General features: G+C 42.6%; 1 protein-coding gene across 1 annotated transcript in view; it reads left to right on the top strand.

The window, feature by feature from the left end:
- LOC128657380 (gastrula zinc finger protein XlCGF26.1-like) overlaps positions 1-15,892 on the top strand; it is a 99,080-nt gene that overhangs the window by 65,996 nt on the left and 17,192 nt on the right. Inside the window, exons 3-4 of the mRNA XM_053711710.1 lie at positions 608-712; positions 1,609-1,716. Coding sequence (XP_053567685.1) covers positions 608-712; positions 1,609-1,716 — 213 coding nt within the window. The remainder of the gene's footprint in view (positions 1-607; positions 713-1,608; positions 1,717-15,892) is intronic.

Here is a 15,892-nt window from a genome sequence, read left to right as displayed (position 1 = left end):
CATGTATTCTCCTGACAGTCTAAGCCATAAAATTCTATCCTGTTTACACTGCCAAGCATTTATGATGCCCCTGGCACTTCAAAGAAACACAAACCCAGGACACAGCTATTTTTAAAAGACAAACAATGGTTCTTAGTTCACAAGCTGAACAGGAATTAACCCTTTCTTAGCTGAATCCTGAGGTATTCGTGACAGTTCCTAATAATTTCCTATAAAGGAATAGACAGTGTACATACTTCAGTGTAAGATGGTGTCCATAGAAGTGATGGCTCCAAAGTGTTTGTAGAGCCATGTGGTCTCTAGTAGCGTGGTTAGGCAGTGTCCGCACTGTGCTTCATTACCTGCTAAGAACAGACATACAGGGGCTGTGGAGAGTGGCTAAATGAACCACCACCATTACTGGACTTTCCGCGGTCTGTGTGCTACAAAGTGCATGTAGGTACTGCTGTTCAAGGAGCTCTTAGTCCTCTCCTGGCACTGAAGCTCCATGTTATGTGACCATCTTTGGTCACCGCTCAGCTCCGCTCCCAATACACAAACTGCTTTATGCTAAAGTTATAAAAAATAGATAATGTGATATAAAAACAAATCTGCTTTATTTGTACAGACGCAGATACCTCTGATATAGTGAAAGTTGAGATAACAGAAGATCTGTGTTTGAGGCATCAGCTGGAAGCACCAGATGAAGAAACCAGTGACAGCATCAACTCAGGTGAGTGTGCATGTGTGTTGTATCTGAGGTACACAGGTTACAGGTTAGCGTGCACATGTGTTGTGTCTAAGATATGCAGGTTACAGGTGAGTGTGCACGGGTTGTGTGTGTGTGTGTATGAGGTATCTGGGTTACAGGTGACTGTGCATGTTTGTTGTGTGAGGTACGTGGGTTACAGGTGAGTGTGCACATTTGTTGTGTGTGAGGTATCTGGTTTACAAATTAATGTGTATTTTATGTTGTGTCTGAGGAATACGAGTTACAGATGAGTGTGCATGCATATTGTGTGTGTGAAGCACATGAGTTACAGATGAGGAAACCAGTGACAATATAAGCCTATGTGAACGTGCACTTGTGTTGTGTTGTGTCTTTAGGACGCAGGTTACAAGTGATTATGAGGGATGCAAGTTACAGTTGTGTGCATGTATATTGTGTCTGAGGGATGCAGGTTACAGGTGGGTACATTTGTTGTGTCTGAGATACACAAGTTGTGAGTGTGCTCTTATATTGTGTGTGAGGTACGCTGGTTAGAAGTTTACTTTCAAATTGTAATTTGAGCACTCTAATCCCGATTTTGCTTGTGTTCAAGTGTTAGGGCACCACTTGTAATTTAGGTCATTGTGTGTGAGGTACGTGGGTAACAGGTAAGTGTCCACATTTACTGTGTGTGAGGTACGTGGGTTACAGGTGAGTGTTAACTTTTTTGTTGTGTCAGGTTTTTGGTTCATAGGCGAATGTGCATAGTAAGTGTGATGATCTACTAAATAATTTTCTCAGATGCCCATAGTAATTTCTGGGTAATTTTAAATGATTTTTATATATATAAGGAGAGATATATTAATGAATTCCACAGACACTAAAAACTACTTACACAAACGTGCATTCTCACTGTACAGGTTATATGGATGTGATGCCTTCAGATGACTCAGTGGTTGAGCACGGAGGAGAACCATATGTGTGTGTTCAGGTGAAGACTGAGGAAGATGAAGTTCCTATAAATACAGGTGATTAGCGCATATTAAGTCAAGGGAAGACTCTGTGATGGTGATATTTTGTCTAGTGTAAATGACAGTTATATTTAATAGACAGTTACACAGCAGACAGAGGTTAATGTGCAGCTTAAGAATTTAACCCCTTAACCCAATACGGCGTATATATACATTGTGCGTTACTTTGGCTATCGTACCGCATGACGTGTATATACGTTGTCGCTTCACGAACGAGAGCTGGAGCTCCTGAAGCTTCAGGCATCTGCCGCATATGGAGACGGAGCGCGATCGGTGCTCCGCCTCTATATGAGGAAAGATGCCTGATCGTTAAAGACGGTGACACTGTGTTTGTCAGTCTGTAACGATCTTCTGTTGGTGCCGGCGGGAGGTGTGAGCGGGAGGCGGGTGGGTGGCCCAACAGGGGAAGCGGGAGGAAATGGGAGGGGGCCTACGCTATGGAAAAAAATCATAATACAGGGACAAGGTGGGATTGAGCAGCTACGCTACCTAAAGCAGGGGATCTGGGGGTGTGGGGGCCCTAAATAAAAGATCTCGGGTGGGGGGGGGTGTGTGGATAGGACACTAGGCTAAAAATAAAAAATAAAAAAAACAACAAAAAATTAAAACAACAAAAACGGTTTTATAGATACTGGCAGACAGCTGCCAGTACCTAAGATGGCGCCTAACAGTTAGAGGGGGGAGGTTTAGAGAGCTGTTGGGGGGAATCCTACACTGGATAAAAAAAAAAAACCCAAAAAAACATTTTATTAATAAAAAAAGCCTTATTTTTTTCACACTGGCAGACTGTCTGCCAGTACCTAAGATGGGGTTACCAGTGGGGGGGGGGGGGGGTGGGAGAGGGAAGAGAGCTGTTTGGGAGGGATCAGGTAGGGATCAGGGGGTGTCAGGTACACACTAAAGCTAACATTAACCTTTTAAACTACCTAATTAACCCCATCACTTCCGGGAATAATAGAAGTGTGGTGCGCAGCTACAATTAGCGGCCTTCTAATTACCAAAAAGCAATGGCAAAGCCATATATGTCTATTTCTGAACAAAGGGGATCCCAGAGAAACTTTTACAAACATTTGTGCCATGATTGCACATGAAGTATGTAAATAATTTCTGTGAGAAACCCAAAGTTTGTGAAAAAAGTACCATTTTTTTTATTTGATAGCATTTGACGGTGAAATGGTGGCATGAAATATACCAAAATAGGCCAAGATCAATACCTTGAGTTGTCTACTTAAAAAAATAAAAATAAAAATATAGTTTTTGCCAGGAGGTCCCAGTGGAAAGGGTTAAAATAATTCAAGTGTAACTGTGCTCCATTCCTAACTATTTAGGGCTAGATAACAAATGGAGTGCAATCGATAGCACAGGGTACATTAGCCCATTAGCGCACAATCTGGTATTATAAGTGAAAGGTTAAAAAGGTTTACCAGAGCATTTTAATGTAACCAACATTATTTTTAGTGCTCCCTATACTTTAAAAAGATAGTGCACAATGTGCTATTATTGCTCATATTACAAATTACACACACACACAGGTACATATATGTTTAACCTGAGGGGAAGGGGTGTGTCTAATGTAGATCCTGAGTGTATGTGAGTGTGTGTCTAAGGGATGCAGGTTACAGGTGAGTGTGTGTGTCTGAGGGATGCAGGGCCAAGGTAAGGGTGTGTGTCTAATGTGTCTGAGAGTTGCAGGGCTCAGGTGAGTGTATGTGTCTAAGGGATGCATGGCACAGGTGAATGTACGTGTGTGTGATGAGTCTGAGGGATGCAGGGCACAGGTGTCTTACGTGTGACAGCCCTGAGAGATGCAGGGAACAGGTGAGTATTCATGTGAGACCTCTTTGATGTGTCTGAGACACGCAGGGCACAGGTGAGTGCACCTGTGTTGTGTATGAGGGACTTTATAAAACCCTTGATATATGTGACATTTTCTGTCATATCACTGTTGTACATTCTGTCGCCCCATGCTATACATGTGGAACAGTCAAGTCCATAAAAAACTTTCATGATTCAGATAAGGCATGTAATTTTAAACAACTTTTCAATTTACTTTTATCACACATTTTGCTTTGTTTTCTTGGTATTCTTAGTTGAAAGCTAAACCTAGGAGGTTCATATGCTATTTCTTAGACCTTGAAGGCCGCCTCTAATCTAAATGCATTTTGAAAGTTTTTCACCACTAAAGGGCATTAATTCATGTGTTTCATATAGATAACATTGAGCTCATTCTCGTGAATTTACCATTGAGACAGCTCTGATTGGCTAAAATGCAAGTCTGTCAAAAAAACTGAAATAAGGGGGCAGTCTGCTGAGGCTTAGATACAAGGTAATCACAGAGGTAAAATGTGTATAATTATAACTGTGTTGGTTATGCAAAACTGGGGAATTGGTAATTAAGGGATTATCTATCTTTTAAAACAACAAAAATTCTGGTATTGACTGTCCCTTTAAGTCCTTCTTTATAAATAGTTTAGAAATCATGTTCTGTTTAGAAGCCTCCCTTTATAGAATTTATAATGTATCTGCTTCTATAAATGGTGTCTCTAGATCTTGTAATCTATGAAGTGTCTCACTTTTTTCTGCTATTCCACTTTATTTACAACCTACTATCCTGCTGGCTTTTCCTGCTGTATTAGTGTAGTGCTTACCTACTTTTAAAGCATCTAACATAATAATTGTCAAATTGATTAAATCAATAGCCCACTTTTTTTCTTAAATATACAATTTGCTACTTTGCCATTTATTTTTATCAATTGGATGTCAGTTATTTGCTCCTTCCTCTTTTTTTTTAAATACTATTAAAGGACTACTAAACACAAATTGTAAACTACATGATTTTGAACCTTCATAACTAAGAATAATTTTACAATAAAAAATGCAGCTTTATTTTGTCAGATGAGTATATTGTTTTATGTGTGTTCATTTCACTGATTTCCCTGTCCCCCAGAACTAAAGAATCCTTGCTAACCAATCACAAACTAATATTCAGATATAGCATAAACTCTGTTTGCACATGTGCAGTTGAGGCAGACTGAGGAACCCTGCCCTTATCTCTTCCCCTAAGGGGGTATAGCACTGATTCAACCTAGTTACTATTGCAAAGAATGATTCTCACATCATGATTGTTGAAGCAATACTGATAATCCACCCTTTACAAACATGTGGCATCGTAGGGGGAGGGTGAAGTAAACAAAATCTTGCATAAATTACCTATAAGTATTAAGTATAACCCAAAACTTCCTTGGAGAAAGTAAAACAAGCACAAATTTTAGATGTATTTTACAACAAAAGGCAGCAAAATAAATAATGAATGTATATTTCAATAATGTTTCACTTGCAATAATGAAACATTTCTCCAACATAGGTGTGTCCGGTCCACGGCGTCATCCTTACTTGTGGGATATTCTCTTCCCCAACAGGAAATGGCAAAGAGCCCAGCAAAGCTGGTCACATGATCCCTCCTAGGCTCCGCCTACCCCAGTCATTCTCTTTGCCGTTGTACAGGCAACATCTCCACGGAGATGGCTTAGAGTTTTTTAGTGTTTAACTGTAGTTTTTATTATTCAATCAAGAGTTTGTTATTTTGAAATAGTGCTGGTATGTACTATTTACTCAGAAACAGAAAAGAGATGAAGAATTCTGTTTGTATGAGGAAAATGATTTTAGCAACCGTCACTAAAATCCATGGCTGTTCCACACAGGACTGTTGAGAGCAATTAACTTCAGTTGGGGGAACAGTGTGCAGTCTCTTGCTGCTTGAGGTATGACACATTCTAACAAGACGATGTAATGCTGGAAGCTGTCATTTTCCCTATGGGATCCGGTAAGCCATGTTTATTACGATCGTAAATAAGGGCTTCACAAGGGCTTATTAAGACTGTAGACTTTTTTTGGGCTAAATCGATTCATTATTAACACATATTTAGCCTTGAGGAATCATTTTATCTGGGTATTTTGATATATTGATATCGGCAGGCACTGTATTAGACACCTTATTCTTTAGGGGCTTTCCCAAAGCATAAGCAGAGCCTCATTTTCGCGCCGGTGTTGCGCACTTGTTTTTGAGAGGCATGGCATGCAGTCGCATGTGAGAGGAGCTCTGATACTTAGAAAGACTTTCTGAAGGCGTCATTTGGTATCGTATTCCCCTTTGGGCTTGGTTGGGTCTCAGCAAAGCAGATACCAGGGACTGTAAAGGGGTTAAAGTTAAAAACGGCTCCGGTTCCGTTATTTTATGGGTTAAAGCTTCCAAATTTGGTGTGCAATACTTTTAAGGCTTTAAGACACTGTGGTGAAAATTTGGTGAATTTTGAACAATTCCTTCATGTTTTTTCGCAATTGCAGTAATAAAGTGTGTTCAGTTTAATATTTAAAGTGACAGTAACGGTTTTATTTTAAAACGTTTTTTGTACTTTGTTATCAAGTTTATGCCTGTTTAACATGTCTGAACTACCAGATAGACTGTGTTCTGAATGTGGGGAAGCCAGAATTCCTATTCATTTAAATAAATGTGATTTATGTGATAATGACAATGATGCCCAAGATGATTCCTCAAGTGAGGGGAGTAAGCATGGTACTGCATCATTCCCTCCTTCGTCTACACGAGTCTTGCCCACTCAGGAGGCCCCTAGTACATCTAGCGCGCCAATACTCCTTACTATGCAACAATTAACGGCTGTAATGGATAATTCTGTCAAAAACATTTTAGCCAAAATGAACACTTATCAGCGTAAGCGCGGCTGCTCTGTTTTAGATACTGAAGAGCATGACGACGCTGATAATAATATTTCTGAAGGGCCCCTAACCCAGTCTGATGGGGCCAGGGAGGTTTTGTCTGAGGGAGAAATTAGTGATTCAAGAAACATTTCTCAACAGGCTGAACCTGATGTGATTGCATTTAAATTTAAGTTGGAACATCTCCGCATTCTGCTTAAGGAGGTATTATCCACTCTGGATGATTGTGACAAGTTGGTCATCCCAGAGAAACTATGTAAAATGGACAAGTTCCTAGAGGTGCCGGGGCTCCCAGAAGCTTTTCCTATACCCAAGCGGGTGGCGGACATTGTTAATAAAGAATGGGAAAGGCCCGGTATTCCTTTCGTCCCTCCCCCCATATTTAAAAAATTGTTTCCTATGGTCGACCCCAGAAAGGACTTATGGCAGACAGTCCCCAAGGTCGAGGGAGCGGTTTCCACTTTAAACAAACGCACCACTATACCCATAGAGGATAGTTGTGCTTTCAAAGATCCTATGGATAAAAAATTAGAAGGTTTGCTTAAAAAGATCTTTGTTCAGCAAGGTTACCTTCTACAACCTATTTCATGCATTGTCCCTGTCGCTACAGCCGCATGTTTCTGGTTTGATGATCTGATAAAGGCGGTCGATAGTGATTCTCCTCCTTTGGAGGAGATTATGGACAGAATCAATGCTCTCAAATTGGCTAATTCTTTCACCCTAGACGCCACTTTGCAATTGGCTAGGTTAGCGGCTAAGAATTCTGGGTTTGCTATTGTGGCGCGCAGAGCGCTTTGGTTGAAATCTTGGTCGGCTGATGCGTCTTCCAAGAACAAGCTACTTAACATTCCTTTCAAGGGGAAAACGCTGTTTGGCCCTGACTTGAAAGAGATTATCTCTGATATCACTGGGGGTAAGGGCCACGCCCTTCCTCAGGATCGGCCTTTCAAGGCCAAAAATAAACCTAATTTTCGTCCCTTTCGTAGAAACGGACCAGCCCAAGGTGCTACGTCCTCTAAGCAAGAGGGTAATACTTCTCAAGCCAAGCCAGCTTGGAGACCAATGCAAGGCTGGAACAAGGGAAAGCAGGCCAAGAAGCCTGCCACTGCTACCAAGACAGCATGAAATGTTGGCCCCCGATCCGGGACCGGATCTGGTGGGGGGCAGACTCTCTCTCTTCGCTCAGGCTTGGGCAAGAGATGTTCTGGATCCTTGGGCGCTAGAAATAGTCTCCCAAGGTTATCTTCTGGAATTCAAGGGACTTCCCCCAAGGGGGAGGTTCCACAGGTCTCAGTTGTCTTCAGACCACATAAAAAGACAGGCATTCTTACATTGTGTAGAAGACCTGTTAAAAATGGGAGTGATTCATCCTGTTCCATTAAGAGAACAAGGGATGGGGTTCTACTCCAATCTGTTCATAGTTCCCAAAAAAGAGGGAACGTTCAGACCAATCTTAGATCTCAAGATCTTAAACAAGTTTCTCAAGGTTCCATCGTTCAAGATGGAAACCATTCGAACTATTCTTCCTTCCATCCAGGAAGGTCAATTCATGACCACGGTGGATTTAAAGGATGCGTATCTACATATTCCTATCCACAAGGAACATCATCGGTTCCTAAGGTTCGCATTCCTGGACAAGCATTACCAGTTCGTGGCGCTTCCTTTCGGATTAGCCACTGCTCCAAGGATTTTCACAAAGGTACTAGGGTCCCTTCTAGCTGTGCTAAGACCAAGGGGCATTGCTGTAGTACCTTACTTGGACGACATTCTGATTCAAGCGTCGTCCCTTCCTCAAGCAAAGGCTCACACGGACATAGTCCTGGCCTTTCTCAGATCTCACGGATGGAAAGTGAACGTGGAAAAGAGTTCTCTATCTCCGTCAACAAGGGTTCCCTTCTTGGGAACAATAATAGACTCCTTAGAAATGAGGATATTTCTGACAGAGGCCAGAAAAACAAAGCTTCTAGACTCTTGTCGGATACTTCATTCCGTTCCTCTTCCTTCCATAGCTCAGTGCATGGAAGTGATCGGGTTGATGGTAGCGGCAATGGACATAGTTCCTTTTGCGCGCATTCATCTAAGACCATTACAACTGTGCATGCTCAGTCAGTGGAATGGGGATTATACAGACTTGTCTCCGAAGATACAAGTAAATCAGAGGACCAGAGACTCACTCCGTTGGTGGCTGTCTCTGGAAAACCTGTCACAAGGGATGACATTCCGCAGACCAGAGTGGGTCATTGTCACGACCGACGCCAGTCTGATGGGCTGGGGCGCGGTCTGGGGATCCCTGAAAGCTCAGGGTCTTTGGTCTCGGGAAGAATCTCTTCTACCGATAAATATTCTGGAACTGAGAGCGATATTCAATGCTCTCAAGGCTTGGCCTCAGCTAGCGAGGGCCAAGTTCATACGGTTTCAATCAGACAACATGACAACTGTTGCGTACATCAACCATCAGGGGGGAACAAGGAGTTCCCTAGCGATGGAAGAAGTGACCAAAATCATTCTATGGGCGGAGTCTCACTCCTGCCACCTGTCCGCTATCCACATCCCAGGAGTGGAAAATTGGGAAGCGGATTTTCTGAGTCGTCAGACATTGCATCCGGGGGAGTGGGAACTCCATCCGGAAATCTTTGCCCAAGTCACTCAGCTGTGGGGCATTCCAGACATGGTTCTGATGGCCTCTCGTCAGAACTTCAAAGTTCCTTGCTACGGGTCCAGATCCAGGGATCCCAAGGCGGCTCTAGTGGATGCACTAGTGGCACCTTGGACCTTCAAACTAGCTTATGTGTTCCCGCCGTTTCCTCTCATCCCCAGGCTGGTAGCCAGGATCAATCAGGAGAGGGCGTCGGTGATCTTGATAGCTCCTGCGTGGCCACGCAGGACTTGGTATGCAGATCTGGTGAATATGTCATCGGCTCCACCTTGGAAGCTACCTTTGAGACGAGACCTTCTTGTTCAGGGTCCGTTCGAACATCCGAACCTGGTTTCACTCCAGCTGACTGCTTGGAGATTGAACGCTTGATCTTATCGAAGCGAGGGTTCTCAGATTCTGTTATCAATACTCTTGTTCAGGCCAGAAAGCCTGTAACTAGAAAGATTTACCACAAAATTTGGAAAAAATATATCTGTTGGTGTGAATCTAAAGGATTCCCTTGGGATAAGGTTAAGATTCCTAAGATTCTATCCTTCCTTCAAGAAGGATTGGAAAAAGGATTATCTGCAAGTTCCCTGAAGGGACAGATTTCTGCCTTGTCTGTGTTACTTCACAAAAAGCTGGCAGCTATGCCAGATGTTCAAGCCTTTGTTCAGGCTCTGGTTAGAATTAAGCCTGTTTACAAACCTTTGACTCCTCCTTGGAGTCTCAATTTAGTTCTTTCAGTTCTTCAGGGGGTTCCGTTTGAACCCTTACATTCCGTTGATATTAAGTTATTATCTTGGAAAGTTTTGTTTTTGGTTGCAATTTCTTCTGCTAGAAGAGTTTCAGAATTATCTGCTCTGCAGTGTTCTCCTCCTTATCTGGTGTTCCATGCAGATAAGGTGGTTTTACGTACTAAACCTGGTTTTCTTCCAAAAGTTGTTTCTAACAAAAACATTAACCAGGAGATTATCGTACCTTCTCTGTGTCCGAAACCAGTTTCAAAGAAGGAACGTTTGTTGCACACTTTGGATGTTGTTCGCGCTCTAAAATTCTATTTAGATGCTACAAAGGATTTTAGACAAACATCTTCCTTGTTTGTTGTTTATTCCGGTAAAAGGAGAGGTCAAAAAGCAACTTCTACCTCTCTCTCTTTTTGGATTAAAAGCATCATCAGATTGGCTTACGAGACTGCCGGACGGCAGCCTCCCGAAAGAATCACAGCTCATTCCACTAGGGCTGTGGCTTCCACATGGGCCTTCAAGAACGAGGCTTCTGTTGATCAGATATGTAGGGCAGCGACTTGGTCTTCACTGCACACTTTTACCAAATTTTACAAGTTTGATACTTTTGCTTCTTCTGAGGCTATTTTTGGGAGAAAGGTTTTGCAAGCCGTGGTGCCTTCCATTTAGGTGACCTGATTTGCTCCCTCCCTTCATCCGTGTCCTAAAGCTTTGGTATTGGTTCCCACAAGTAAGGATGACGCCGTGGACCGGACACACCTATGTTGGAGAAAACAGAATTTATGTTTACCTGATAAATTACTTTCTCCAACGGTGTGTCCGGTCCACGGCCCGCCCTGGTTTTTTTAATCAGGTCTGATAATTTATTTTCTTTAACTACAGTCACCACGGTACCATATGGTTTCTCCTATGCAAATATTCCTCCTTAACGTCGGTCGAATGACTGGGGTAGGCGGAGCCTAGGAGGGATCATGTGACCAGCTTTGCTGGGCTCTTTGCCATTTCCTGTTGGGGAAGAGAATATCCCACAAGTAAGGATGACGCCGTGGACCGGACACACCGTTGGAGAAAGTAATTTATCAGGTAAACATAAATTCTGTTTTAATGTGTTAATGAAATGTCAAGTTTAATGGTCCTTTAATTTGGTTTAGACTTTCTAAAATGTCAACACTGTTGAAAATGTTTATATTATTTCCAAAAAGACACACTTTTCTTTAGAATTATTGCTGAAAACTGGAATGAATACAACAGGCACATGCTGTAAACCCTCGGGTATGCCACCACATTCAGTTCCTCTACACTGTGTGGATTAATTTGTTATAATCTCAGTCAAAATATAAATACCATAGAGTTTAAACCAGGAGCAAGTCTAGAATAATTGCCAAGGGCTAGATTAACCGCAGTGCCAGCAGTGTCTGCAAAAATGGGCTCTTGCACCGGGAAAATGCTTTGATCTTTGCTCCAGGACAGCCACACCTCTCCCCTTTGCATTGCCTGTACTTCTGACACTTGTCACTTCCCAGCTTCTGTCTTTCCTTGCAGCAGACATACCCAATGCTCTGTTCCCTCTAACTATTTTTGCCATGTGTGACCCAGAAGTAAAGGTCAGTTTATTCTTGTGTGCTACACACACACACACACACACACACACACACACACACACACACACACACACACACAAACACATACATACACACACACACACTTCTGTTTGTGTGATTTAAAGCTGTGATTGCCCATGTGTGTTAGGACAAGCAGGGGTTAGATTACTCTTGTGGGATCTTCTGGGCAACTAAAGGGTCAAGTAAATACTGCGAGTGTACAGACACACATTGCTTAAATCAGTGCAGTAATTATGGATTGCAGTAGTGTTTTAAAGGGACACTAAACAGTAACAACCAAGTACGCCAAGTAAAGTTACACATCCATAAATAGCATTATAAACACATTTTTTAAAGAAGTACCTTGTTTGTTAGTCCTAAACCCGCAAGCAAGTCTCCTTTTTACTAGTTACTAATCGCCACTATGAACAACCTTATGACATTCATCATTTGCCTATGTGCTATAGAGCGTTAGCTAAACCTAAGTTACAATATGGCACTGCCCTGCAGAGGTTACCCTGTGCCTTAGCAGTAAATCTAAAAATGCTAGATTTCTGATTAAGTATTGTTTTACCTTTATTATTTATTACCCATGTTCTTGTTTTAATTTACCTTTTAACCCCTTAACGACCAGTGCTGTACGCTTTCCGACCGTGGTCGTTATCCCTTAAGGACCAGCATCGTACCCTGTATGATGCTGCTGTCCTGGGCCTCTCTCTGCCGCAATCTCACTAAAAATAGCGAGATCTCGCTATTTCTCTTGTTAAGTGTATCCAGTCCACGGATCATCCATTACTTGTGGGATATTGTCCTTCCCAACAGGAAGTTGCAAGAGGATCACCCACAGCAGAGCTGCTATATAACTCCTCCCCTAACTGTCATATCCAGTCATTCTCTTGCAAGCCTCAACCAAGATGGAGGTCGTAAGAGGAGTGTGGTGTTTTATACTTAGTTTATTCTTCAATCAAAAGTTTGTTATTTTTAAATGGTACCGGAGTGTACTGTTTATCTCAGGCAGTATTTAGAAGAAGAATCTGCCTGTGTTTTCTATGATCTTAGCAGAAGTAACTAAGATCCATGGCTGTTCTCACATATTCTGAGGAGTGAGGTAACTTCAGAGAGGGAATGGCGTGCAGGTTATCCTGCAATAAGGTATGTGCAGTTAATATATTTCTAGGGATGGAATTTGCTAGAAAATGCTGCTGATACTGAACTAATGTAAGTAAAGCCTTAAATGCAGTGAGAGCTACTGGTATCAGGCTTATTAACAGAGATACATACTCTTATAAAAATGTAATATAAAATGTTTGCTGGCATTTTTAATCGTTTTTATATATGTTTGGTGATAAAACTTATTGGGGCCTAGTTTTTTTCCACATGGCTGGCTTGAATTCTGCCTAGTAACAGTTTCCTGACTTTCCACTGTTGTAATATGAGTGGGAGGGGTTTTTTTGTGCAGCAAAAATTACAGACACAGACATCCAGCTTCTTCCTGCATGATCCAGGATATCTCTGGAGGGCTCAAAAGGCTTCAAAGTCGTTTTTGAGGGAGGTAACAAGCCACAGTAGAGCTGTGGCAGTTGTTGTGACTATTTAAAAAAAAAAAAAAAACGTTTTTGTCAGTTATTATTCTGTGTTTGGTATTAAGGGGTTAATCATCCATTTGCAAGTGGGTGCAATGCTCTGCTAACTTGTTACATACACTGTAAAATTTTTGTTAGTGTAACTGCCTTTTTTCACTGTTATTTCAAATTTTGGCAAAAATTTGTGTTTCTTAAAGGTGCAGTAACGTTTTTTATATTGCTTGTAAACTTGTTTAAAGTGTTTTCCAAGCTTGCTAGTCTAATTGCTAGTCTGTTTAAACATGTCTGACACAGAGGAAACAACTTGTTCATTATGTTTGAAAGCCATGGTGGAGCCCCATAGGAGAATGTGTACTAAATGTATTGATTTCACCTTAAACAGTAAAGATCAGTCTTTAACTATAAAAGAAATATCACCAGAAGATTCTGACGAGGGGGAAGTTATGCCGACTAACTCTCCCCACGTGTCAGACCCTTCGCCTCCCGCTCAGGGGATGCACGCTAATATGGCGCCAATTGCATCAGGGACGCCCATAGCGATTACCTTGCAGGACATGGCTGCAATCATGAATAATACCCTGTCAGAGGTATTATCCAGGTTGCCTGAATTAAGAGGCAAGCGCGATTGCTCTGGGGTTAGGAGAAATACAGAGCGCGCAGATGCTGTAAGGGCCATGTCTGATACTGCGTCACAATATGCAGATCATGAGGACGGAGAGCTTCAGTCTGTGGGTGACGTCTCTGATTCGGGGAAACCTGATTCAGAGATTTCTAATTTTAAATTTAAGCTTGAGAACCTCCGTGTATTGCTTGGGGAGGTATTAGCTGCTCTGAATGACTGTAACACAGTTGCAGTACCAGAGAAATTGTGTACGCTGGATAAATACTATGCGGTGCCGGTGTGTACTGATGTTTTTCCTATACCTAAAAGGCTTACAGAAATTATTAGCAAGGAGTGGGATAGACCGGGTGTGCCTTTTTCCCTACCTCCTATATTTAGAAAAATGTTTCCAATAGACGCCACTACACGGGACTTATGGCAGACGGTCCCTAAGGTGGAGGGAGCAGTCTCTACTTTAGCAAAGCGTACCACTATCCCGGTTGAGGACAGTTGTGCTTTTTCAGATCCAATGGATAAAAAATTGGAGGGTTACCTTAAGAAAATGTTTATTCAACAAGGTTTTATTTTACAGCCCCTTGCATGCATAGCGTCTGTCACGGTCGCGGCGGCATTCTGGTTTGAGGCCCTGGAAGGGGCCATCCATACAGCTCCATTGACTGAAATTATTGACAAGCTTAGAACACTTAAGCTAGCTAACTCATTTGTTTCTGATGCCATTGTTCATTTGACTAAACTAACGGCTAAGAATTCCGGATTCGCCATCCAGGCGCGTAGGGCGCTATGGCTTAAATCCTGGTCAGCTGACGTGACTTCGAAGTCTAAATTACTCAACATTCCTTTCAAGGGGCAGACCTTATTCGGGCCTGGTTTGAAGGAAATTATTGCTGACATTACTGGAGGTAAGGGTCATACCCTTCCTCAGGACAGGGCCAAAGCAAAGGCCAAACGGTCTAATTTTCATGCCTTTCGAAATTTCAAGGCAGGTGCAGCATCAACTTCCTCCGCTTCAAAGCAAGAGGGAACTTTTGCTCAATCTAAGCAGGCCTGGAAACCTAAGCAGTCCTGGAACAAAGGCAAGCAGGCCAGAAAGCCTGCTGCTGCCTCTAAGACAGCATGAAGGAACGGCCCCCTATCCAGCGACGGATCTAGTAGGGGGCAGACTTTCTCTCTTCGCCCAGGCATGGGCAAGAGATGTTCAAGATCATATCTCAGGGATATCTTCTGGACTTCAAAGCTTCCCCTCCACAAGGGAGATTTCATCTTTCAAGGCTATCTGCAAATCAGATAAAGAAAGAGGCATTCCTACGCTGTGTGCAAGACCTCCTAATTATGGGAGTGATCCATCCAGTTCCGCGGACGGAACAAGGACAGGGATTTTATTCAAATCTGTTTGTGGTTCCCAAAAACGAGGGAACCTTCAGACCAATTTTGGATCTAAAGATCTTAAACAAATTCCTCAGAGTTCCATCTTTCAAAATGGAAACTATTCGAACCATCCTACCCATGATCCAAGAGGATCAGTACATGACCACAGTGGACCTAAAGGATGCCTACCTTCACATACCGATTCACAAAGACCATCATCGGTTTCTAAGGTTTGCCTTTCTAGACAGGCATTACCAATTTGTAGCTCTTCCCTTCGGGTTGGCTACAGCCCCGAGAAACTTTACAAAGGTTCTGGGCTCACTTCTGGCGGTTCTAAGACCGCGAGGCATAGCAGTAGCTCTGTATCTAGACGACATCCTGATACAGGCGTCAAACTTTCAAGTTGCCAAGTCTCATACAGAGATAGTTCTGGCATTTCTGAGGTCGCACGGGTGGAAAGTGAACGAGGAAAAGAGTTCTCTATCCCCATTCACAAGAGTCTCCTTCTTAGGGACTCTTATAGATTCTGTAGAAATGAAAATTTACCTGACTGAGTCCAGGTTATCAAAACTTCTAAATGCTTGCCGTGTTCTTCACTCCATTCCGCGCCCTTCGGTGGCTCAGTGTATGGAGGTAATCGGCTTAATGGTAGCGGCAATGGACATAGTGCCATTTGCGCGCCTACATCTAAGACCGCTGCAATTATGCATACTGAGTCAGTGGAATGGGGATTACACAGATTTGTCCCCTCTGCTAAATCTGGATCAAGAGACCAGAGATTCTCTTCTCTGGTGGTTGTCTCGGGTCCACCTGTCCAAGGGTATGACCTTTCGCAGGCCAGATTGGACAATTGTAACAACAGATGCCAGCCTTCTAGGTTGGGGTGC

This window comes from Bombina bombina, chromosome 4, assembly GCF_027579735.1.
Source record: "Bombina bombina isolate aBomBom1 chromosome 4, aBomBom1.pri, whole genome shotgun sequence".
Taxonomy (NCBI): domain Eukaryota; kingdom Metazoa; phylum Chordata; class Amphibia; order Anura; family Bombinatoridae; genus Bombina; species Bombina bombina.
The sequence above is the reverse complement of the archived record's forward strand: the minus strand, read 5'-3'. Positions and strand labels throughout refer to the sequence as shown.